This window comes from Eptesicus fuscus, chromosome 16 (assembly GCF_027574615.1).
Source record: "Eptesicus fuscus isolate TK198812 chromosome 16, DD_ASM_mEF_20220401, whole genome shotgun sequence".
Taxonomy (NCBI): domain Eukaryota; kingdom Metazoa; phylum Chordata; class Mammalia; order Chiroptera; family Vespertilionidae; genus Eptesicus; species Eptesicus fuscus.
In genome coordinates, this window is record NC_072488.1 from 35,090,003 (window position 1) to 35,114,455 (window position 24,453).

At 38.6% G+C, this 24,453-nt stretch overlaps 2 protein-coding genes across 3 annotated transcripts in view; one reads left to right on the plus strand and one right to left on the minus strand.

Annotated features, from left to right (window-relative positions):
* The window catches only part of PUS10 (pseudouridine synthase 10), a 53,272-nt gene extending 48,699 nt beyond the window's left edge, over nt 1-4,573 (minus strand). The window contains exons 1-2 of the mRNA XM_008162097.3: nt 4,403-4,573; nt 1,990-2,130 (exon numbers count right to left, since the gene is read on the minus strand). Of these exons, the coding sequence (XP_008160319.3) occupies nt 1,990-2,115 (126 nt within the window). The 5' untranslated portion in view covers nt 2,116-2,130; nt 4,403-4,573. The remainder of the gene's footprint in view (nt 1-1,989; nt 2,131-4,402) is intronic.
* Nucleotides 4,574-5,074: 501 nt separating this feature from the next.
* Nucleotides 5,075-24,453, plus strand: PEX13 (peroxisomal biogenesis factor 13). Of its 2 annotated transcripts, XM_054728177.1 has the most exons (5): nt 5,161-5,224; nt 16,323-16,420; nt 16,633-17,327; nt 21,851-21,976; nt 23,391-24,453. In XM_054728177.1, the coding sequence occupies exons 2-5, from the start codon at nt 16,404-16,406 to the stop codon at nt 23,687-23,689; spliced, it is 1,137 nt and encodes a 378-aa protein (XP_054584152.1). In that variant the 5' UTR covers nt 5,161-5,224; nt 16,323-16,403; the 3' UTR covers nt 23,690-24,453. The 2 variants fall into 2 exon arrangements, with proteins under 2 accessions (XP_008160318.1, XP_054584152.1); XM_008162096.3 differs by lacking the exon at nt 16,323-16,420 and having other exon boundaries at nt 5,075-5,224.

Below are 24,453 nucleotides of genomic sequence, written 5' to 3' on the forward strand. Positions count from 1 at the left end.
ATGTATAATATTTAATGTGAAATCTGAAAAATTAGAGAAATTAGGGGTCTATTAAGTAAAAGTAAGTTCAAGACAATTTACTAAACAAAGGTAAACAGATGCTGGAAATGCTGAGATTTGGCACCATAATTACAGAACATTTATACCTGCTGATTGAAAGAGGCCCTCTACTACATTCTGGTTTGCCTGCTTTTTTGTCACCTTTTGTATTAGAATGTTAAAAGTGGCATTCCTTTGAAATCATTCTCATACTTCAGACATTCTACTCATCCAAATACTCAGAGGCCTTTTCCTCTATTTTGTTTAAATAGGCTTTATTTTTCAGTTGTTGAATAAATATTCTTTTAAATTCACTCAGATTACAATTTACTGACTGTAAAGGGAAAAGTCTTTCACTCAAACAAATTTAATTCATTTTATTAAGACAATAGCTCTCCTATTTTATCAACAGAGAAATATACATACATACACATACAGGCATATTATGACCCACACAAATGTTTATTATTACCTAAGATCTACAATGTTGGTATAACACAGTACATATATATGTATATGTACATATATAATTATATGAATAGAACAGGTCAAAATTTAAGTACATTTTTTTTAAAAAGTCTTCAAATATTTACATATTTACACAAAATTATACAAACAAAAGTTAGTAACACTAAGTTTCTTAATATGTTTTAAATCTTAACAACATATGCATAGCATACTAGATTATAATGTCTTTTAAAATGTGTAATAGAAGTTACACAAAACCAGTTTTGTTACTTTATAGTCATTGTGTGTATAAATAAATATACACATATATTAATCATCATAGCATATGCACCATTTCCAGTTTTCAAAGTGCTTTCACATACTTTATTAGATATTGTCCCTTAAAATCCTGAGAGGTGGATGTTATCATCATTCCCAATTACAGAGGAGAAAACTGAAGATGGAAAGTTGTGGAACTGGGATTCAAATCCATGTCTTTCAGCTCCAAATTCTAGGCTTTGGATTCAGACAGACAGTTCATATCCTAGCTTGCTCACTTAATAGCTGTGTAACTTTGGGCAGGTTGCTTAACCTCTCTGTGCCTCAGTTCTTCATCTGAAAATAGAGACAATCATAGTATGTACTTACCTAATAGGTTACTATGAGAGTTACATGAGAGCTTGAAATATAATAATGCTATATGAATATTAGATATAATTGTTATTTTAAAATAATAGAAACAATTAATACATAGGAAAAATGACTGCTATTGTTAACTCCTGGGCAATTTTTTAAAATTATAAGAAACTGAGTGTTCATGTGTATGAATCTATGTATATGTGTGTTTGTTTATACTGTTTGTATAGTTATATATTTACATATATATATAATTACTATCTGCCTCTGAAAAGAATATCACTATTAGAATCAAATATATTTCACAAAATGTTATATATTTTATGTGAAAGGATTCTATTAAATGTCAAAGATCTCTGCATATTACTTTTGTTGTTATTAATAGCAGTAAATAATTAATTATTTTAATAGCATTTCTTTCTAGAGGGTTGCAAATACTATTTGTAAATAAAATGATAAAATAGAAAACAGAAAAATAATGCAACCGAATCCACAATGCTTTCACTTAATAGAGCTAAGGACTACCACCCGCTCCTGTTACAACTTCCTAATATCTGGTAAGATGCACTACTTTGTGATATTCTGTCTAGATACTCTTTAGGAAGGGTCTATACAAACATTAAATGCACCAGGGAATTGCTCCACAAAGATCCCTCTATATTAAATGCTAGATTAATCACTTAAAAAGAAACTTACATTTTTATGATAATGTAAATTCTAAAATTAACATTATCAGTAATTATTTTATTATAGTGTTTTTAAATTTAACGTAGAGTTATGGATAGATACTTGCCCTCAAATACACAAGTATTATTTTAAAACTAGAGAAAACTTCTTAACTTAAAAAATAAAATAAAAAAGAAATACCTCGTAGGAAAGTTTGTAAGGTGCATGAAAATCCACACCACAGAACCTGAAGATACATCTTGGACATGTACCAGTATTGAACAACAACTGGGCCACATGCTTGTTTTCCTCAGTCAGCGGAAACATACTGAATATCTAGAACTAGAAAGAAACAGAAAGTAAAACTAATGAGCATCTTTTGCGTTTTACTTTCACAAACAAATAAATCATCATCTTTAAGGATAAAAACCAACTTTTATTTGAAAAACACTATTTTGTATTCCCCAATAATGACCCTTTCATAATGAAACATAAACTTGAAAGTTATTAGATGAATCAGGTAAGTTTCTAATTGCCAAGGGATTAGTTTAGTATCTGGATTATGATAAAGTATATCAATATTACTCAAGCAATCAAAAAAAATAATAACCAAGAATGGCTGTCTCTGAGAAAGGAGCAGAAAGTAAAAATTTGCTTTTATTTTGTACCATTCAGTAGTGTTTGAGAATACAGAATAATAAATTCAATAAACTTTTCGTATTAGAAATTAAAAATGAGTTTGCTAGAAAAAAAACTTATCAGATAAGTTTACATTATAAAATACTTGACTAACCTTAATGAAAGTTAAGCAGTCAAACATTTAAAACAAATTAATGGGTGGATCCAAAAACATAAATTTTACTTTGATGATATAACTAAATGACAACTAACTATTATCAAAAGAAGAAAAATTTGCTTCTTTCATGCACAAGTAAAACCTCCAACAAAAACAAATCAAATGCAAATATTTTAGAGTAATTGCTGTCTGAAACAATTTGCTGCCTTTTGCAATTTGAATAAATTCACTTAGAAACAAATACTAGAGAACAGGGGAAATCCAATATAATTCTCTTGTTGCCAAGGAAGGACGGGTAGTAAATTACCTAATCATTCTGTTTGGCAAAAATAGGTGGTCTTCTGATTAATGAGTCAGTCCACATTACATCAAAATGAGTAAATAGCAAAGGGATTGCATGGCAATGTTGTGGTATGGTATAACTGTGGTCACACAGGTAAAACAGTGGCACCTTTTAAGGTGTGGTTTCATAATTCAAATGAACTTGTTTAAAGTTTGTGAGAAGGTGAAGCTCTTACCAACTGCTTACTATAAAGATGTGCTTCTTAGAATACGTTTGTGTTTTTCAACCCTTTAAATGCACTACTTCCTTCCAAACTTCTGAATGTTTGTGTCCACTTACCAAGTGTAGAGCCTTGACACAAAATAATGACTGCACTCCCCTCACAGAGAAACTGTTTCTGTCTCACCCTTTGTGTCATCTTTTCTCCTCCTTTCCATTAGTTAAGGTCAAGGATTTCATTTAATTCATAATTAACCTTTAACTCGGAGAAACAAATAACTCTTCTTTCCCCATAAAGTCTAGGAGTAAGTGCTTAAAAAGGACACTTTGTATCAAAGATCGCCCTGGGGACTTAAGTTAAATAATTTCAATAAAATGTTTATTTTCTTTCCTTTGACTTAAAAACAATGTTTATTTCTCCAATAGGTTCCTAGAAATAAAGATACCATGCAATGTGAATTAATGGTACAACGTCATCTCTTCGCTCTGAGAAATTCCCACACCTATTGGGAATTAGGAGATCTGTACCGAGTAATTTGAAGGGGTCTTAAACAAAACCAATCAATTGAGTGTGTTATTAATTGAGTAGATTTACAATCCTCGAAATCATTTTCACCTAGCAACAATCTAGCGACTTCTTGAGCACGTTAATATTGAAAGGAGGAAATACGTTATGCCTTAAATTTGGTTGTTTCATCTTCATGTACAGCGTTGAAATGACAGGACTTCATAAGACATCAGAAATCAGTTGTCCCATAAGAGGTTTATCTTTCAAAGCAAGCCATGAGAAATGTATCCCACACAGTAAGGTTTTCGTTGCTGCTACTTTTGTTAAGATGTTTGCTTTCGTTTACGTGTTTAGTTTACAGAAAGAACCGGAACAAGTCATTGCAACACAACCTCCTCCCACGTGTCAGCATCCCCAAACCAAGGATAACCAACCCAGTCCATGGTAAACCGGTAAACGGGAGGAGGGGATGAACTTTCTTTTCACCTCTCGGAATGTTACAGAAACCGTTCACTGCACATAGGGAAGGAGCAGGGCATGTGAAAAAGCACCAAAATGACCAGGCTGTCTCACATCCTGTGATCTTTTAAAAGCTCATTGCATACTGAAGGGTGTCATTTGTCTCGTGGGGGAGGGGGTGGGGGTGGATTTCTAAAGAGGGAGGCGCTCTTAACTGCATTTCGCTACCGATGCACTCAGCTGTGGAATCTCCCCTACATCCAAGATCTATCTAACCTTGAGGGTCTTTTTTGGCCAAACAAGACCTTCCCCCCCCGCTTCGGTCAAGTCCAAGAAACTTCCCACTCACCCCTCCTCGCTAACCAAGCGGCTCCAGCAGGAAGGAAACGATCCCCTCCATCCACACCTCTCCGGCACCCAGATGGCACGCCCTCGCCTCAGACCTCCCGGCCTCACCTTCTCCCACGGAGCCGGAGCCTGAGATTTAACCCCTGCTGGCCCTCAGAGGGAGTGGGGAAGACTAAAGACAACGCACCCATGCGTCTAGCAATTCTGCTCCCCGAGGAAACGAGAGCTTCAGAACGAAAGTACCAGCCCCCTCTCGGGAGGACTGAATGCGCTATCCCCTGCTTGTTTGCAGCAAAATCAGTAAAACTGCCTGGACTGCCGCCACACACACACCCCCCCCCACCTCTCCCGCGGGTGGAGGAGTGCGTGGGACAAAAGTCCACGCCTGAGCGGGACTAGTCTCAGGGAAGCTTCCGAGGGACTCCAGACATCTAAGGCATTGTAGCCGCTGCCAGAAATGTCGATGAGCCCTTGACTTTAGGAGGTTTAAAGAGGAAATTCTTTCTTTGGCAAATAAAAAAAGAGCCTCTCTCTCTCTCTCATGGGTTAGTGGCATCCGCCTATCCTCCTGTTCTAGCTAGCAAAGCCCCGCACGCCACGTGCTGGCCGCACAGGTGGGCGGGGTGGAGGGCTCGGCGCTCTGCCCATCGTGCCTGGTGCGCGAGCTGTGGGTGCGCCCGGGCCGGAGTCCCAGCGCTCAGCCGCCCCGGAGCGCTGCGCAGGCGGAGGAGATGGCGTCTCAGCCGCCGCCTCCCCCGAAGCCCTGGGAGACTCGCCGGATTCCGGGGGCCGGGCCGGGGACAGGACCCGGCTCCGCTTTCCAGTGAGTGTGGGATACTTCAGGCCGCGAGTTTCGTGGGCCGGAGCGGGGCCTTGTCCGGAGGCGGTTGGGGCCGTTGTGGGGGCGAGGTTCCCCTCCCCCTCTCACCCAGCCCCAGGCCTGGAAGTGGGGTCGGGGAGGGGGTCCTGGGGGCGGCTTCGTTGTCTGGCCGCAGTTTCTGACCCGTTGACTGTTGGCGTGACGCCCTCCAGGGAACTGCTTTTCTGGGTCCCGGGGCGTGGAGTAGAGGGGGCGGCTTCCTGCCCCTTTCTGGTTGCGGGACGCCGGGACGGCACCGCTGGACCCCCTGTAAAGCGGTGGCCTTTCCATCTGTAGCGGGGGAGCGTGACGTTGGCCCAGCCCCGGCCGGAAGGGGAGCAAAGTCTCTCCAAAGCTTTGAGCAGCCTCTCGGGTAGTTGGAGGAAGCCCAGAAGGTCCCTTTTGCGCAACTGGGACCTCAGCCTGGTACACACTTGGCGTTGTTTTCCAGAATCACTCTGCAGTGGGTCGTGCAGAGATTGGGAGAAGCGACTTTAAAGCGGGAGTTCTAACTCTAAGGCCTATGGATGGCCTTTATGCGCAAAATAATGTGTGGTTTTTTTAAGGCCTGTGGCTTTTGGTTTTTGTGTGTGTGTGTGTGTGTGTGTGTTTAATAAGTATTGAATGGATTTACAACGCAAAAAAGGTTAAAATAGTATGAGAGAGAGAGTTTCACAGCCTTCTATGTTTGCGGATTTGGACATCCTAGTTCCGATGATGAAACTGGAATGTCACATAACCTAATACATAAAAATCCCCAACATACTGGAAAGTATTTCTCCTATGCTTAAACTCTTGTAATAATTTATTTAAACGGCATGATGCTTGAATGCAACAGCTACTTAATGATAGATACTTAAGTAATAAGCTTTCATTACGCTGTTAAGCTGGGGTGACACTTTCTACTACCTTTTTTAATGAGTAATTTGACTTACTAAACATTTGGACTGTTCTTTGGAACAGAGAGGTTTTATTCTTGCATCTGTTAAAGTTCTGTTTATGTAAAATTAACCATTTCCCACTCTTTTTTCATTGTGAATTATTTTAAATATGTAGAGACTTGTGGAGAGTAAGATAGTGAATACGTGTGTATGCATTCACGCCCAGCTTTAAAAAATAATATTTTGCGAGATTTGCCTCAGGTTCTAAAAAAAATTAAAATTAGAGAAACAGATAAACCCTCCCATTCTGTTTCCTGTAGTAACTACTGTCCCTATTTGGTGTTTAGTGTACCCAATAGCTTTTATACTTTATCTTATATTTCACTACTTAGCTTTATGTGTATACATATTTTTCAAACTATCATTTTCCAAAATGTGTTTCCAGTTAATTCTATAAAATAAAAGCCTAATATGCTAAGTGTCCAGTCAGCCATTCAACCAATCAACGTGTAATAGGCTAATGATATGCTAAGGCCGCTCAACCGCTCGCTATGACGTGCACTGACCAGCAGGGGGCAGACGCTCCAACCAGTAGGTTAGCTTGCTGAGTGAGATAGGCCGGACATGCCCTGGAGCCCTCCCGTGGTCCCTCCCTGGCTGGCCAACCTCCTGCGTCCCTCCCTGGCCCTGATTGTGCATCAGTGAGGTCCCTTGGCCTGGCCTGTGCCCTCTGGCAATCCGGGACCCCTTGGGGGATGTTGGAGAGTTGATTTTGGCCCGATCCCACAGGCTGAGGAACCCCACTGGTGCACAAATTGGTGCATCAGGCCTCTAGTATTACATATAAACTAGTGGCCCGGTGCACAAAATTCATGCACGGGGGAGGGAGGAAGGGGTGTCCCTCGGCCCAGCCTTCACCCTCTCCAATCTGAGACCTCTCAGGGGTTGTCCGACTGCAGTCGGACATCCCTCTTGCAATCGGGACCGCTGGCTCCTAACCGCTCACCTGCTTGCCTACCTGATTGCCACTAACCACTGTGCCTGCTGGCCTGATCGCCCCCAACTGCCTCCCCCCCCTCCCCCCCCGCCGGCCTGATTGCCCCTACCTGCTTCTGCCTCGGCCCCACCACCATGGCTTTGTCCGGACGGATGTCTGGAAGGTCTCCTGGTCTAATGAGCATATTACCCTTTTATTAGTATAGATATTATTTATTTTGAGTTTATCTTGGTCGTACATATACTGTAGCTCATTTTAATCACTGTAGGGTAGTCTGTTATATAAAAACAAACTTTATTTGCTCTGTTGTAGATTTTAAAGTATTAGTTGGTACATACTAAAAACTGCTGCAATGAACATTCTTGTGCCTTTCTCCTTTTCCACATATGCAACGGGTTTTCTAATGTGTAAGTTTATCTTGAATTGCTTGGAAGGGTGTTTATCTTCAAGTACTATTGCCAAGTTGTTTCCCAAAGTGGTTATATATTAGTTTTTACTTTTCACTAGCAAGGTTTTCTGTTTTTCTACATTCTTTCCAGCACTTGATACTGTGGGGGTGTAAAAAAATAACTTTCTTCTGACCTTTTTAAGTTCTTCTAGCTGGGCCAATGATCCAATTAACAGAGACATTAATAGCAGAAAATGTACAAAATTTATGACAGGTGTACATGTGGGGGTGCCATAAGAATATGAGACCCAAAGAAACATTGGGCAGTTTATATGCCATTTTGGACTAAGGAGAAGTGGTGGGGGGTGTGGTTTGGGACTTTAAAGGGCAGGAAAGCAATTCACATGGAGATGGAGAAGCAAATGTTTGGTAAATAAATGTTTACTGGGCCATCTTTAACAATAGAATACTGAGAGGAGTTTGAATAACTGGGTCTTGCTAGGTTCCTTCGTGGCTGTCACACACAGTAGTTTATATTAAACTCTAAGTATCTATGATGATACCTTCCTTGCTGGAGCAGATCCTCTATCAAAATTCTTTTTAGCCAATCAGGGGAAGGTCAGTGTTTCTTTCTGTCTTTTGTCCTTAATTACCTGCTTAAAATCAATATCCCAAAAGGCTTATTTTGGGTAGCAAAATTTGGTCCCTCTCAATGATGTTATTTTTTTGTACTATATTTGCCAGTCTAATAGATGTGAAATGCTATTTCACCTTTACATTTCTCTGATTAGTAGTTAAGATTGAGCATTTTTTTGAAAGCTTATTAACCATTTGAGTTTTTTCTGTTGATTTTCTTTTGGCTTTATCTTTGCTATTCAATTTGTAGTAGTAATTTATTGTTCATACTAATCCTGTTTTCTTTGTTTTTAATATCTTTCAGCCTATTGCTTATTTTCTTTATATTCGTGTTCATTTATGTTTTACAGGAACTTTTAATTTTAAAATAGCCAAAATGTTCATATTTTTTGTGCTTTTTGTATCTTGGTTAAGAAATTCTTTCTCTTCAAATCAGGAAAATTTTCCTTTTAAATGTTCTTCTTTTCACATGTATGTCTAATCCACCTGATACTGAGTTTGTTGTACAAAATCCATGTGAAATAGGGAATCTAATTTCTTTCCATGTGGATTAGTTGTCTCAGTACCATTTATTCATCTATTCCATATTAGTTTATAATTCTATCTATGTCATATCAAGTTTTCCTAAATGTGTGGTTCTGTTTGGGGTACTTTCTGATACATTCTGTTTGTCTGTCTATTCTTGTGCTAGCATCACACTGTCTTTATAATAAGTTTTGATATTTGGTATGTCAAGAGCCTTCACATATTGCTATTCTTCAAAATTTGCCTTTATTACAATTAGCCTTTTTTGAAAGACTTACTGGGATTTTTATTTGAACTTTATATTTTATTGGAACTTTTATTTAATGATCAAGTAAGTCTTTCCATCTGTGAATATTGTATAAAGTACAGTTGGTGAGAATTTTGACTTTGTCTTAAATATTTTGTATTGTCTCCATGAAGTCCTTTCCCATTTTTATTTTTTAAAATATATTTTTATTGATTTCAGAGAGGAAGGGAGAGAGAGATAGAAACATCAATGATGAGAGAGAATCATTGATCTGCTGCCTCCTGTGTGCCCTACACTGGGGATCGAGCCTGCAACCCAGGCATGTACCCTGACTGGGAATTGAACCATGACCTCCTGGTTCATAGGTCAATGCTCAATCACTGAGCCATGCTGGCCAGGCTCTATCCTTTTTTGTTTTGTAAAATAAAGATATATCCAGCATAATTCAGACTTAGTTTATTTTTATTATTTGGTTTTAATTTTCTTGTGTTCCATTTTGACAATCTTATCATTTACAAATAAGCCTAGCCAACATTCTTGTATTGATCCGACTTTCATTGGAATATTTCTCAAGTCTCACAATTAAGTATAACATTTGCTTTTTGGGTTGTGGGCTCCATCCCCAGTAGAGTGCGTGCAGGAAGCAACCAATCAGTGATTTCTCTCTGGTCATAGATGTTTCTCTCTCTCCCTCTCCCTTCCTCTCTCTCTTAAAAAAAAAAAAAAAACACATTAAAAGGAGAGAGAGAGTAGCTCTCTGTTGTATTAGATGAAACAAAACAGAATTAACTTTACCCTAACAAAGAGTTTGCTCTAAAATCAAGTTAAATGAAAATTAATTGGAATATATTTGTTTCACTATTTAAGTAGTTTCTTGAAGCATGTTTTGCTAATTTGTGTCTTTCATTTATAGTTCAGCAAATTAAGAACCAATACCCAACTATTAAATACTATAATTTTGTATGTGTAAATCAGATGCTCATTCATTCTATTGTTTAAGAGTAGTTGATGAAACATAAAAGCATATGTACATAATCACATCAAGTTTTAACATGAAATATACTTGTGTGTTTTTCTTGTTAATGAATTTATCATTCAAATGTTTTTATATATTCTTATGGTTTCCCTTTAAATAAATATTTACTTTTAGTCCCCAAGGAGATTACACAGGGCAGAACACTCCTCTGCTATGCTAACAGATGGGAAATTTGTTTGTTTATTTGATTGATTGATTGGAGTTTTACTCGTTTTCTAGTTCTTTGTATTCCTTAGTCCTCCCCTAGTCAGTTGTTGGTATTAATTGCTTCAGGAAAGGGTTACAGAAAAAGAACAAATTAAAAGAATCCTTAACATTTGAATTCTGAAATCTAAGCCCTTTAGGACATTTTTCTGCCATAAGCAAAATATTTTAAAGAATACCTGATTAGCCAATGCTAGTTTTCCCTGGAACCCAAGTCCACCTCAAAAAGTAAATTTTCAGCCCTAACCGGTTTGGCTCAGTGGATAGAGCGTCAGCCTGAGGACTGAAGGGTCCCGGGTTTGATTCCGACCAAGGGCATGTACCTTGGTTGCAGGCACATCCCCAGTAGGGGATGTGCAGGAGGCAGCTGATCGATGTTTCTCTCTCATCGATGTTTCTAACTCTCTATCCCTCTCCCTTTCTTTCTGTAAAAAATCAATAATATATATATATTTTTTAAAACTATTTGTGGCCTAAGATGATATCTTCCTCTGGTGAGTTTTACTTTTGACAGGCACCTGGGGCCACTTGCAATTTAGAATCATTTGAATCCAATTAAGAATTGAGTTTATTTCTAACTGTGGTTTTAGTTCCTCCCAGGACTAGTCTATTTCCTGTAAACCTTCTTACCCTTTCTCCTAGCTTATGGCCCTTTAAGGTCCCAGTTTAAGGGTGAGGGGTTACATTAGCCCAAGGAATCTATTAAAACCACTGCTCAGCTTCTTATCCTATCAGCCATCTCTTCCAGAATTGGCCCTTGCCCCTTGAGAAATATCTCAAAATGGTCTCTCTAGGTTTTGGCTCCATAATTCCTCAGTGCCTTGTTCTCTCATGCATTAAACAGACAATTTTATACTTTTTCTAGCTTTTCTAGTTGTTTTCAGTGTAAGGGCTAGTCTGATTACCTAGAATGCCGTTATGTGAAGTGGAATTCCCCAAGTTCTGTATTTCCATTCTGTTCCTTAGTTTTTTTGTGTTGCTTTTTTTTTTTTTCTTGCCTCATAATTGCAAGATAATCACTATGGTTGTGGGCATCATGTGTAAGATTTGTACTGAAATTTTTTTCATATTTACATATTTTTACTTCATTTCAATTTTTATTTTAAAAATGTTATTGCTTCATTATCTCTGATTTAAACATATTTGGAATATTTATTGAGCTGTTGTATAAAATTAGTTTTTCCTTGAATGAATTTTCATTCTAATTTTTTATTTTTGTTAACTTGATTTCTTAGTGTTTTTCTTTCATGTGTGGTACTCTTAACATGTTCATTTCAAGTAGGAATTTTTTATTTCTGTTTTCTCTCCTTTCCCTTCTACATTCACCTCTATCTGTCTAGTAGGTTTCCTATTGCCTCTACCTACTCCCTCAGTACCCCTCTCACATAAAAATTGGGTTTAAAAAATGGTGGCTTAGATTAAGGATATCAAGTATTAAGTCACTGAGTCACTAGATAACTTGTTTCATTTCCTGGGCTTGCGGCTTTATCAGAGTTCTCCCCTATTCATACAATCCCTTTTTAGGAGCCAAGATGGCACTTCCCAGCCCCCAGACTAACTTCATTTGAGTGGAGCACTTTTAGTTTTTGTTATTTCCTGGAAACCTAAGCCCTGCCTGTCATTGCCTGATTCTAGATCCAGAATTGGTAGGTCCATAGCTTCACCCCCTCATCATTTTACATTTCTGTTTAGTTTCAGTTCCATAAATCTAGATTTGTCTGTTTGTTCTCTGTTTTATCTGTTATTGTTTCTACTTTAGAGCTAGCTGCTTTATCAAAACCTGAATATACTATACTATTTGGCAATCTGCTGACCTTTTTTAAAGTTTTATTTAATTTTTTATGATATATAAACTTTAATTAAATAAATTATTCTTGCCAAAATGTTAAGATTCTTTTATATATATATATATGGCCTGGTGCACGAAATTCATACATGGGGGGTGTCCCTCAGACCAGCCTGCACCCTCTCCAATCTGGGACCCCTCGAGGGATGTCCGACTGCCCGTTTAGGCCCCATCCTGGTAGGATCGGGCCTAAACGGGCAGTCGGACATCCCTCTCACAATCCAGGACTGCTGGCTCCAAACTGCTCTCCTGCCTGCCTTCCTGATTGCCCCTAACCGCTTCTGCCTGCCAGCCTGATCACCCCCTAACCACTCCCCTGCCAACCTGATCGACACCTAACTGCCCTCCCCTGCCAGCCTGTTTTCCCCCAACTGCCCTTCCCTGGAGGCCCAGTCGCCCCCAACTTCCCTCCTCTGCTGGCCTGGTCACCCCTAACTGCCCTCCCCTGCAGGTTTGAATGCCCCCAACTGCCCTCCCTTGCAGGCCTGGTCCCTCCCAACTGCCCTCCCCTGCTGGCCATCTTGTGGCGGCCATCTTGTGTCCACAAGGGGGCAGCCATTTTGTGTGTTGGAGTGACAGTCAATTTGCATATTACTCTTTTATTAGATAGGATTTATTAATTTCAGAGAGGAAGGGAGAGGGAGAAAGAGATAGGAACAACAATGATGAGAGAGAACCATTGATTGGCTGCATCCTGCATGCCCCACACTAGGGATTGAGCCTGCAACCTAGTCATGTGTCCTGACCGGGAATCGAACCGTGACTTCCTGGTTCATAGGTTGATGCTCAACCACTGAGCCACACCAGCTGGGCTTAACTGATTCTAATCAAATATTTAGAAGCAGTCTTTAGTTTAACTGGAAATATAGAGGATAGAGGTATATTTAAACAACATTTTTAGAGAAAATATCTAGAATGTAGGGCATTCTAGAAGAAAACTGGCTGGACTCTTCAAAAAGTTAGGGACATTTTTTTAAAAGGGGTTTTTCTAGTTTAGAAGAGAGAAGGAGACAACCAAATGCAACATGTGAACCTTAATGTAATTTTTGTTTAAAAAAATTGACACTGAGCACACTATTTTGTTAAACTGGTATTTTCTTGATAACAAAACTTTATCTGTGAAGAAGGGATGTGTTGATTTACATTATGGTGCAAGCTCCTTATCTGGTAGATTGGCTTTTTGAATAGCAGTGGTTACAGGATGATTGGGGAGGAAAATATCCAGATGAAGCACAAAGTGACAAAAGGACAGAACATACAGAAAGGAAAGGAAGAGATTTAGGGGATGAAGTAAGGTATAATTTACAAATAGAAAAAAAATGAACAGCTATGTAACTCTAGGGTATCCCAAAAAACATATACATACACTTTGAATAATTATAAAAGCCGTGTTTATTAAAATACATTTCATTTTCAAAATTGAGCTATTAGCTCTTAAAGTGTGTATACTTTTGGGGGAACATGCTTATTAAAGCAGTGCTTCTCAAAATATTTGTGTTAATGCCAGTACATTTGTAAAATACAGTAAAAATACTATAGCAGTGTCAAATCACTTAAACACTTAACCTCATTTTCTGTACTTTTAATAGATTGGTACAAATGGTTCATAAACTAGCACTGGTCTACAGAACATACTTTAAGTAGCATACTACTAAAGAAATAGAATTCATAATTAAAATCCTTTCTACTAAGAGAATTCTAGGCAGGCCCATATGAATTTACTGGTAAATTTTACAAATTTTTAAAGAAGAAATAAATATACAAACTATTATAGAAAAAAAGGAAATACTTCTCAATTCTTTATAAGAGACCAGTTTAACCTTGATACCCAAACTTGATAAAGACAATAAAAACAAATTAGGGCATTCTCTTATGAAAGTAGATAGAAAAATGTCTTCAACAAAATACTGGCAAAACAAGTCAGGAGTATATCATGGCTATTTAGTTTTACTTCAGGAATGTAGGTTGGCTTTAACATTTGAGAATTAATGTATTTTATCATCCTATATAATAAAAGGCTAATATGCAAATAGACCGAATGGCCTAACAACCGGTCACTATGAGGCGCACTGACCATCAGGGGGCAGACGCTCAACACAGGAGCTGCCTCCTAGTCGTCAGTGCACTCCCACAAGGGGAGCGCCGCTCAGCCAGAAGCCAGGCTCACGGCTGGTGAGTGCAGCGGTGGTGGCAGGAGCCTCTCCCGCCTCCCGGCAGCACTAAGGATGTCCAACTGATGGGGAGTGGGCCTAAGCCGTCAGTCGGACATCCCCCAAGGGTTCCCAGACTGTGAGAGGGCACAGGCTGGGCTGAAGGCCCCCCTCCCGCCAAGTGCACGATTTTCGTGCACCAGGCCTCTCGTATCCTATATAATAAAAGCCCAGCGCTCAAACAGTGGAACCACCAAAATGACCGGTCGACCAGTCACTAAGATGCGCACTAACCACTAGGGGGCAGATGCTCAATGCAGGAGCTGCCCCCCTGATGGTCAGTGTGCACCCACAGTGGGAACACCACTCGGCTGACTGGGATGAGCGGCTGCTCTCTGCAGCAGGAGCAGCTGCTCAGAGGGTGGGTCCACATCCGGTCGGCTGAACTGGATGAGCGGTTGCTCCCGCTGCAGCCACTCGGCTGACCAGGTTGAGCGGTGCTCCCACAGCGGGCCGATCCCCACAGGCCATGCCCCCCACCAGTGCACAAATCCTGTGCACCGGGCCTCTAGTTAAGAGAATAAAGGAGAAAAATCATAATCATCTTGATAGATGCTGAGAAATTATTCGATAAAGTTCAATGTTTTTTTAGTGGTCAAAACTTTTAACAAATAGAAAAGAAACTATTAAATTTACAACAAACCTATAGCAAGCATAATATATAATGGTGACCTGTTGAAAACTTTCCTTTGAGATCAGGAATGAGACAAGGATGCCTGTTATTATCACTAGTCAAGATTATACTGCATGTTCTAGATGCAAAACCTTAATAAGCAAAACTGTAAGAATTGAAAAAGAAGTAATAAGCCTATCAATATTAACATACACTATAACTGCAAATCTTAAGAATCTAGAAAATCCAAGAGAAAAATCCAAAACAAGGTTGCTGGATACAAGGACCATTATTTTTTTAAATCAGTTATTTCTGCATAACAGTAACCAAGTGAAATTTTAGAAAGACATCATGTACCAAAAAATAAATAGGAATAAACCTGAAGGAAGACCTCCATATAATAAGCTATAAAACATTACTGAGAGAGTCCATAAAGTTATTTTTAAAAACCACTTTTGAGAAAAATATTTAAAAGACCTAAATAGCCTTGGTTGGTTTGGCTCAGTAGATAGAGCGTTGGCCTAAGGACTGAAGGGTCCCGGGTTCAATTCCAGTCAAGGGCACATGCCCAGGTTGCGGGCTGGATCTCCAGTAGGGGGCTTGCAGGAGGCAGCCAGTCAATGATTCTCATCATTGATGCTTCTGTCTCTCTCTCCCCTCTTCCTTCCTCTCTGAAATCAATAAAAATATTTTTTTAAATATTAAAAAAAGCTAAATAAATGGAACATATATTGTATTAGTGGGTTGAAACTCTTAATATTATAAAGACATTGATGACCTCAAATTATTTACCTATAGATTCAGTGTAATCCCAAACAGAATCTCAGTATGGTTTGGGGTGGGGGGAGTGGGATACAGAACTTCAAGTTCTGATTCAAAGTATACATGGAAATTAAAAGGATTAAATAGCCAAGACACACTTTTTTTTTTTTAATCCTCACCTAAAGATATGTTTTTCATTGATTCTAGAGAGAGGAAGGGAGAGGGTGAGAGAGAAAGAAACATAGATGTGAGAGAGAAGCTTGATTGGTTGCCTCTCATACATACCCGACCAGGAATTGAACCCTCCACCCTTCAGTGCATTGGACAACACTCCAACCAACTGAGCCATACCGGCCAGGGTGAGCCAAGACACTCTTGAAGATAAAGAACATTGTGGGAGGACTTGTTTTATTGGACATTTAAGTCTATTATAAAACTATAGTAATTATGATAGTGTCATTTAGGTACAAGTATGGACAATATCTAGCAACCAACCCGGAGAAAATAGACAAGCGTCTTAAAAAGAAAGTACAGATTAAAGATAGTACAAATAATGGCAACATAAATGAACAAGAAAATAGAGTTATTCAGCTATTTTATCTTATGCATTTTGTCTTAACACAGATTCTAAGCAACTGGATATTAGAGACTATTCCTTACTCTTTTTTTTTTATTTTGATAACATATTTTAAAACATATCTTATTGATTTTTTACAGAGAGGAAGAGGGATAGAGAGCTAGAAACATCAATGAGAGAGAGACGTCAATCAGCTGCCTCTTGCACACCTCTTACTGGAGATGTGCCCGCAACCAAGGTACATGCCCTTGACCGGAATCGAACCTGGGACCTTTCAATCCGCAGGCCGACACTCTATCCATTGAGCCAGACCAGTTAAGGCTATTCCTTACTCTTAACATATCTTCAGTAGACTCTCATAACACTAGATATCGGAGGTGTTTAATAGTTCATTTGAATTGAACCTATTGTGTTTAAGTTACTATTTTAAATTTTGTTTGTTTGTTTTAGATCTGCTGATTTGGGTCCTACTTTATTGACAAGACCTGGACAACCAGCACTTACCAGAGTGCCCCCACCTATTCTTCCAAGGCCATCACACCAGACAGGAAGTAGCAGTGTGAACACTTTCAGACCTGCTTACAGCTCATTTTCTTCAGGATATGGTGCCTATGGAAATTCGTTTTATGGAAGCTATAGCCCTTATAGTTATGGATATAATGGGTTAAACTATAACCGCCTCCGTGTAGATGATCTTCCGCCTAGTAGATTTGTTCAGCAAGCTGAAGAAAGCAGCAGAGGTGCATTTCAGTCCATCGAAAGTATTGTACATGCATTTGCCTCTGTCAGTATGATGATGGATGCTACCTTTTCAGCTGTGTATAACAGTTTTAGGGCTGTATTGGATGTAGCGAATCATTTTTCCCGATTAAAAATACACTTCACAAAGGTTTTTTCAGCTTTTGCATTAGTTAGGACTATACGGTATCTTTACAGACGGTTACAGCACATGATAGGTTTAAGAAGAGGCTCCGAGAATGAGGACCTATGGTCAGAAAGTGAAAGAACTGTGGCTTGCCTTGGTGCTGATGACATAGCGGCTAACTCAGCAAAATCTTGGCCAATATTCTTGTTCTTTGCTGTTATCCTTGGTGGTCCTTACCTCATCTGGAAACTGCTATCTACCCACAGTGATGAAATAACAGGTAAGAGTAAGAGAATAGGTTCTGAAACCACATAACAACCTCAAATTTCAAGAATAGATTTGTTAAATTAACATTCTTTATATTTATTTGTATTTAATATTTTTGATCAGTTATATTTTTAGTTCAGAACTGGAAAAGAAATATATAGCAAAAACAGGCTTGTTGATTTATTCATTGTTCATTCAGTATAAGCGTATACATTACCTAACTACTATTTACAAGGTACTGAATTGATGCTATGGGGTATACATAGAACATAATTCCCTTTTTTCTAAAAGTTAATTGGCAGGGAGATGAGTAAAATACATATACAGGTAACTGTGATGAGACAGAGTGTGGTAAGGAATAGGACAATTGGGGAAAGTTAGGGTTTATTGAGTCTTTTTTATATGAAAGACACTACTGAGTATTTTGTGTATTTTATCTCACTTAATTTTTATAGTAACCCTAAGAGATGGGAATTACCTTCATTTTACAAGGGACAAAACTAAAGTTCAAAGAAGTCACTTGCCCAAGGTCACATCTTTAATAAAATAGGACTAGAAACAAAACCAGGCCTGTTTGTTAAGTTCCTTCTCCACCAACTGGTACTGAATGCTATCTCAATTTAGAAAAGCAAAGTTAGTTCTTTGGGGGCAGCTATTAGTATCCAAGAAGTAGCATTTAAGTTAGATTTTTGAAGGACAGGTAACATTTCATCAGTTAAGTAGGGAAAAACAGACTGTGAAAGGCACATAGACCCATGGAACAGAACAGAGAACCCAGAAATTGACCCAAGCCATTATGCTCAATTAATATTTGACAAAGGAGGCAAGAGCATTCATTGGAGTCAACAGTCTCTTCAATAAATAGTGTTGAGAAAATTGAACAGATACATGGAAAAAAATGAAACTAGACCACCAACTTACATCATACACAAGAATAAACTCAAAATGGGTAAAAGACTTAAGTCATGAAACCATAAAAATTCTAGAAGAAACTATAGGCAGCAAAATCTTAGACATCTCTTGTAGCAGTCTGTTTACAGATAAATCTCCTAAGGCCGTGGTCAGCAAACTGCAGCTCGCGAGCCACATGCGGCTCTTTGGCCCCTTGAGTGTGGCTCTTCCACAAAATACCACGGCCTGGGTAAGTCTACTTTGAAGAAGTGGCGTTAGAAGAAGTTTAAGTTTAAAAAATTTGGCTCTCAAAAGAAATTTCAATCGTTGTACTGTTGATATTTGGCTCTGTTGACTAATTTTGCCGACTACTGTAAGGCAAAGGAAACTAGGGAGAAAATAAACAAATGGGACTACATAAAAATAAAAAGCTTCTGCACAGCAAAAGAAACCATCAATAAAATGAAAAAGGAGCCCACTGTAGGGGAAAACATATTTGGCAATGGTACATCTGATAAAGGGTTAATATTCAAAATATATAAGGAACTCAGACAACTTAACAAAAGGAAGACAAACCAATTAAAAAATGGGCAAAGAACCTAAAGAGACACTTCTCCAAAGAGGACATACAGGCCAAGAGACATATGAAAAAATGCTCAAACCCACTGATCATCAGAGATGCAAATGAAACATCAATGAGGTATCACCTCACACCTGTCAGAATGGCTACCATCAACAAATGACAAGTGCTGGAGAGGATGTGGAGAAAAGGGAACCCTAGTACACTGCTGGTGGGAACGCAGACTGGTGCAACCATCATGGAAAACAGTATGGAGTTTCCTCAAAAAATTAAATATGAATTTGCCATTTGACCCAGTGATCCCACTTATAGGAATATATCCTAAGAAACCCAAAGCACCAATTAGAAAGAATGTATGCATCCCTATGTTCATAGCAGCACAATTTACCATAGCTAAGATCTGGAAACAGCCCAAGTGCCCATCAGCAGATGAATGAATAAAAAAGCTGTGGTACATTTATACCATGGAATCCTATGCAGCAGTAAAAAAGAAGGATATCTTACCCTTTGAGACTTCAGGAGGGACCTGGAGAATATCATGTTAAATGAAATAAGTCAGTCAGAGAAAGACAAGTAACACATGATCGCACTCATTTGTGGAATCTAAGGAACAAAATAAACTGATGAACAGAGTGGATCCAGAGAGATGGAAGCATGGAACAGAGTGTGGAATCTCAGAGGGAAGGCAGGGGAGGATGAGTGGGTGGGAGATAATCAAAGACCTTGTATGCATATATGCATAACCCATGGAAATAGACAGTAGGGTGCTGAAGGCCTGGGATGGGGGGCAGGGGCAGGTTGGAGGTGGTCAATTGGGGGAAAGAGAGGACATGTAATACTTTCAACAATAAAGAAAAAAAGAGAGACTGTCAAGCAGATGAAACAGCTTGAACAAAAGTACATTGGCAGGGAATATGATATTCAGCAGCTTTCCTATTCTATATAATAAAAGGGTGATATGCAGATTGACCCTAATGGCGGAACGACTGGTTGCTATGACATGTACTGACCACCAGGGCAGATGCTCAACACAGGAGCTGCCCCCTGGTGGTCAGTGTGCTCCCACAGGGGGAGCTCCGCTCCGCCACAAGCTGGGCTGATGGCTGCAAGTGCCACGGCAGTGGCAGGAGCCTCTCCTGCCTCCTCCTGGGCTGCCAGAGGGATGTCTGACTGCCAGTGTAGGCCCGATCCCCCGGGGAGTGGCCTAAGCCAGCAGGTGGACATCCCATGAGGGGTCCTGGACCGTGAGAGGGCACAGGCTGGGTTGAGAGCCCCCCCCCCCATAGTACATGAATTTTCATGCATCAGGCCTCTAGTAGCATCGAACAAAAGGATAATAAGGTTGAAGGCTAATAATGGACGCTCTTAATCTTCATTTAGTAAGGAAAGGATGTGTTTTTTTGTGTGTGGTTTTTTAAGCAGACTTATAAACAATGTTTTAAAGAGATCGGTCTGTCTCAAGTGTTTGAACTTCGGGGTCCACTTATATGCTGGGTTTTTTTTTCAATAAATACAATCAGCCCTTTGTATCTTCAGGATTTGAATCCATGGATTCAACCAGCCATGGATCGAAAACAGTATTTTCGCATTCTCAACAATTGATGAAAAATACTACTTTTCATTTATTGTTAGTCAAATCCACAGATACAAGGGACGGACTATAGAGTCAAAGATTTACATGGACTTTGGACTGCACGGGGTCAGCACTCCTAACCCTTGCATTGTTCAAGGGTCGCCTGTGAAAGTCAGAGCGATAGTGCGATAGGAAGAAAAATAAGAGAGTTGCAGAACCAGGGTTAGAAAGTGAGGTTACAGTGCTACACCAGTCAGGGAAGCTTCCCTTAAGGAGGTAAGAGACTAAGACCTGCAGCTATTTGACGCATAGGAAATAACAAAGGTATGTAAGTGGTAGTGTGCCTGGCGTGTCATGTGAACAGCAAGGAAGCCAGTGGGAAAGAAGCAAAGTCTGAATAGCAAGAGATGAAGGAGGGAAGAATACAGTGTTTTGGAATCTCCATGCAAGTGAAAAGGAAATTTCTGTATTTCTAAATCCATTGAACTATGCACTTGAGAAGTCTCCACCTAAGTGATTTTCATTTGGAAGTAAATTAGTCTCTAATGTAATGACATGACATACATTAATACAAAAGAAGAATTTACAGAATTCTACTCTGTCTACTTATAGATGGATATATTCAATTAAAACCACAAGTTCAGTGAATTAATATCAGGATTTGTCAGTACCTGTCTGTATGAAAAAATATTTTCAAAGATGAAATACCTCAAATCTTTTTATGTCTGAGCATTAACAAATGAACATTTGCACATGATATGTGATGATAGAAAACACTACAGTTAAGCCCCAAAATATTATCCCACCCCCAAAATCCCAGTCTTTTCAGTAGAAGACCTGTATTATAAAAAAAAAAAACAATTTTATATATACATATATATTTATATATTTTTTTATTTATTTTTTTACATAGAGGAAGGGAGAGGGATAGAGAGTTAGAAACATCGATGAGAGAGAAACATCAATCAGCTGTCTCTTACACACACCCGTACTGGGGATGTGCCCGCAACCAAGGTACATGCCCTTGACCAGAATCAAATCTGGGACCTTTCAGTCCACAGGCCAATGCTCTATCCACTGAGCCAAACCAGTGAGGGCAAGAATTCAATTTTTATTACATTTTGAGTTTTGTCAAATAATTTATGGAAAAGTTTTTCTTTCGTTAAATAAGTACAATATCTTCAATTTGCCTCATTACCTGCATAGTCTAAAATATTTACTTACTGTCTTGCCTTTTATAGAAAAAGTTTGCTAACCCTTGGCCTAAAGTAAGGAAGTTAGAATTTTGAGCTTGAAGAAAAGGGAAAAGCTCATAATAGATATCTTAGTGAACATACTGTTGACTTTACATCATGTTAATTATAGAATTTACTTTAAGGGGTGGCTTTTCTTGACAAATTTATGCAACTTGCAAACCAGAGCCAGTAAAATATCTTCATCTTTCTTTTGTAAGTTTTACTAACCTAATTTTCATTCTTAATTTGGTTTGTAGGCAACACCAACTGGGCAAGTGGTGAGGATGACCATGTAGTTGCTAGAGCAGAATATGATTTTGCTGCCCTATCTGAAGAAGAAATTTCTTTCCGTGCTGGTGATATGCTCAACTTAGCTCTCAAAGGTAACAAAATATGAATAAATTGAAATTATCTGTGAATTTTTAGAATTTGTAAATGTATTAAAACTGCAACAAAATATTGGTTATTCTTAGTTAACTCAGAAGTAATTACTAGGAGTTCACTTTTCGTGTCTATTTTGAACTTTCAAATATGGGTGGTGGGGGAGAAATGGCCCAAACAGTGGTTTTAATAATATTTAACTGAGATAAGGAAAAAGCTTGTTTATATAATCTCTTCTAAACCCAAACGCTTGAAGTCCAGACTCTTAATCACTACACAAAAACATGAGGTAAACACTAAATGTAATAAATATAACAAACCAAAGAAATTATCTAGCATCATTTAAGTATCCCTTTCCTCCTTTGAATGCTGGGGCTGTTACTGCTTTTTTTTTTTTTTTTTTACTTGAATAGTGTTTACTTCAGAAACTTCAACATAAATATTTTAGGAATTACTGTCATGAAATATTTGAACCAGGTCACCAACAGTTTTTAACAGGTCTAGACAAAGTGGCTTTTTTCCTTCAGCTATCTCCAGTAATGAAAATCAGAATTTTTGTTGATTTACAAAAAAGATTCTTTGTATGTTTATGAGGATTCAGGTTTGCTACAAAAAGTCACATGTTGGTAAACATACTAGTAATAATAATAATCTCTTGTCATTTATAGAATACTACTTATTATGTATAGGCACTATATTTTACATGTTTTACTTTAACCCTTATAATAATAATGCTGTAAAGTGAGAACTGTTACTACCTTGTCCCTGTTTTAGACATGAGAAAACTAAGCCTCAGAATTTTGAGTAAATTGTCTAGAATCACAAAACTAAGATGTGGTGGAGCTGGACAATGAACCTAGGTTTATCTGACTTTGGAACCACTTTGGCTGTTTCCCGTGCTGTCTATTAAATGGGAGCTTTACCCCAGCGGTCACCAACCTTTCAGACCTCACAGACCACCCGTGGCCCACCCCGATAGCCGGCCAGGCCGAGGGACCCACTCGTGCATGAATTTGTGCACCAGGCCTCTAGTGTGTAAATAATTTTAAAATTTTGGATCCAATTTGCTGAATCTCTGCCACATCCCCTCATACACAAAATCTTGGCTCTAGCAATTATATTCATGTTTTCCATCTAGTGAAAATCACATCTTACTATTTTGAATTTCAAAAGAATGATTTCTTTATAAGATATCTTTTTTTAATATATATACTTTTTCTTTTAAATATATTTTTATTGATTTCAGAGAGGAAGAGAGAGAAATAGAGAGATAGAAACATCGTTAATGAGAGAGAATCATTGATTGGCTGCCTCCTGCACGTAACACAGCTTTTACTTAATATTTTACTATTATTTTTTTGTTGGACCTCCAAAGTATGTTACAATTACAAGGCTGTCTTTTCTTTCTTTCATCAGAACAGCAACCCAGAGTGCGTGGTTGGCTGCTGGCTAGCCTTGATGGTCAAACAACAGGACTTATACCTGCTAATTATGTCAAAATCCTTGGTAAAAGAAGAGGTAGAAAAACACTGGAATCCAGTAAAATTTCCAAGCAACAACAGCCTTTGACCAACACAACACTAATTAAAGGAGCCACAGCTGCTGATTCTTTGGATGAACAGGAAGCTGCCTTTGAATCTGTTTTTGTTGAAACTAGTAAGGTTCCAGTTGTACCTGGTTCCACTGGAATAAGTGGAGATAAACAAGATCTTTGATATCTTTTAGGTTTGCCTGCAGTTGAACTATAGAATACTTTTTAAAAATTACTTATATGGGAATTATTCTATAGTCCAATGAACACCCTTATTGCTATTCCAGGTGTTTTGCTGCTAGAATTGTTAAAGTTGTACACTAGTATGTTGGTCTAGTGACCTGGTTACATTTTACAAAATTATTGGGCCACAAGAATGTTTGTTTCACCTAGATTTTAAGATTATGAAAAATGTTTTATTTTCATCTTATTTAAAAATCTATGTTTATTGCCTGGCCCAGTTTGAGAGTTGTCCTGTACACCAAAAAGTTTGCAGGTTCAATTCCTGGTCAGGGTATATACCTAAGTTTTGGTTCTCTCCCTGATTGGGGCACATAACAGAGGCAACCAACCTCTCTCTCTCTCTCTCTCTCTCTCTCTCTCTCGCTCTCTCGCTCTCTCGCTCTCTCGCTCTCTCACTCTCTCTCTCACTCTCTCACTCTCTCGCTCTCGCTCTCTCTCGCTCTTTCGCGCTCTCTCTCTCTCTCCGTCTCTAAAATCAATAAACGTATTCTCAGGTGAGGATTTTTTTAAAAAAGTAAAACTGAAGGAGTAAGAGTAATGAACTACAAAATATACTATTTGTTACAGTAGGGATTATTAATGTTTTTAAAATTCTGCATTGTCTTGAAATCCTCAGAAATTGAGTGCTAATATATGAAAACAGGAAAAAAGGCTAATTTTTTACAACTTTAATTACATTGAATAATAAAAATTTTCTGATCTGTA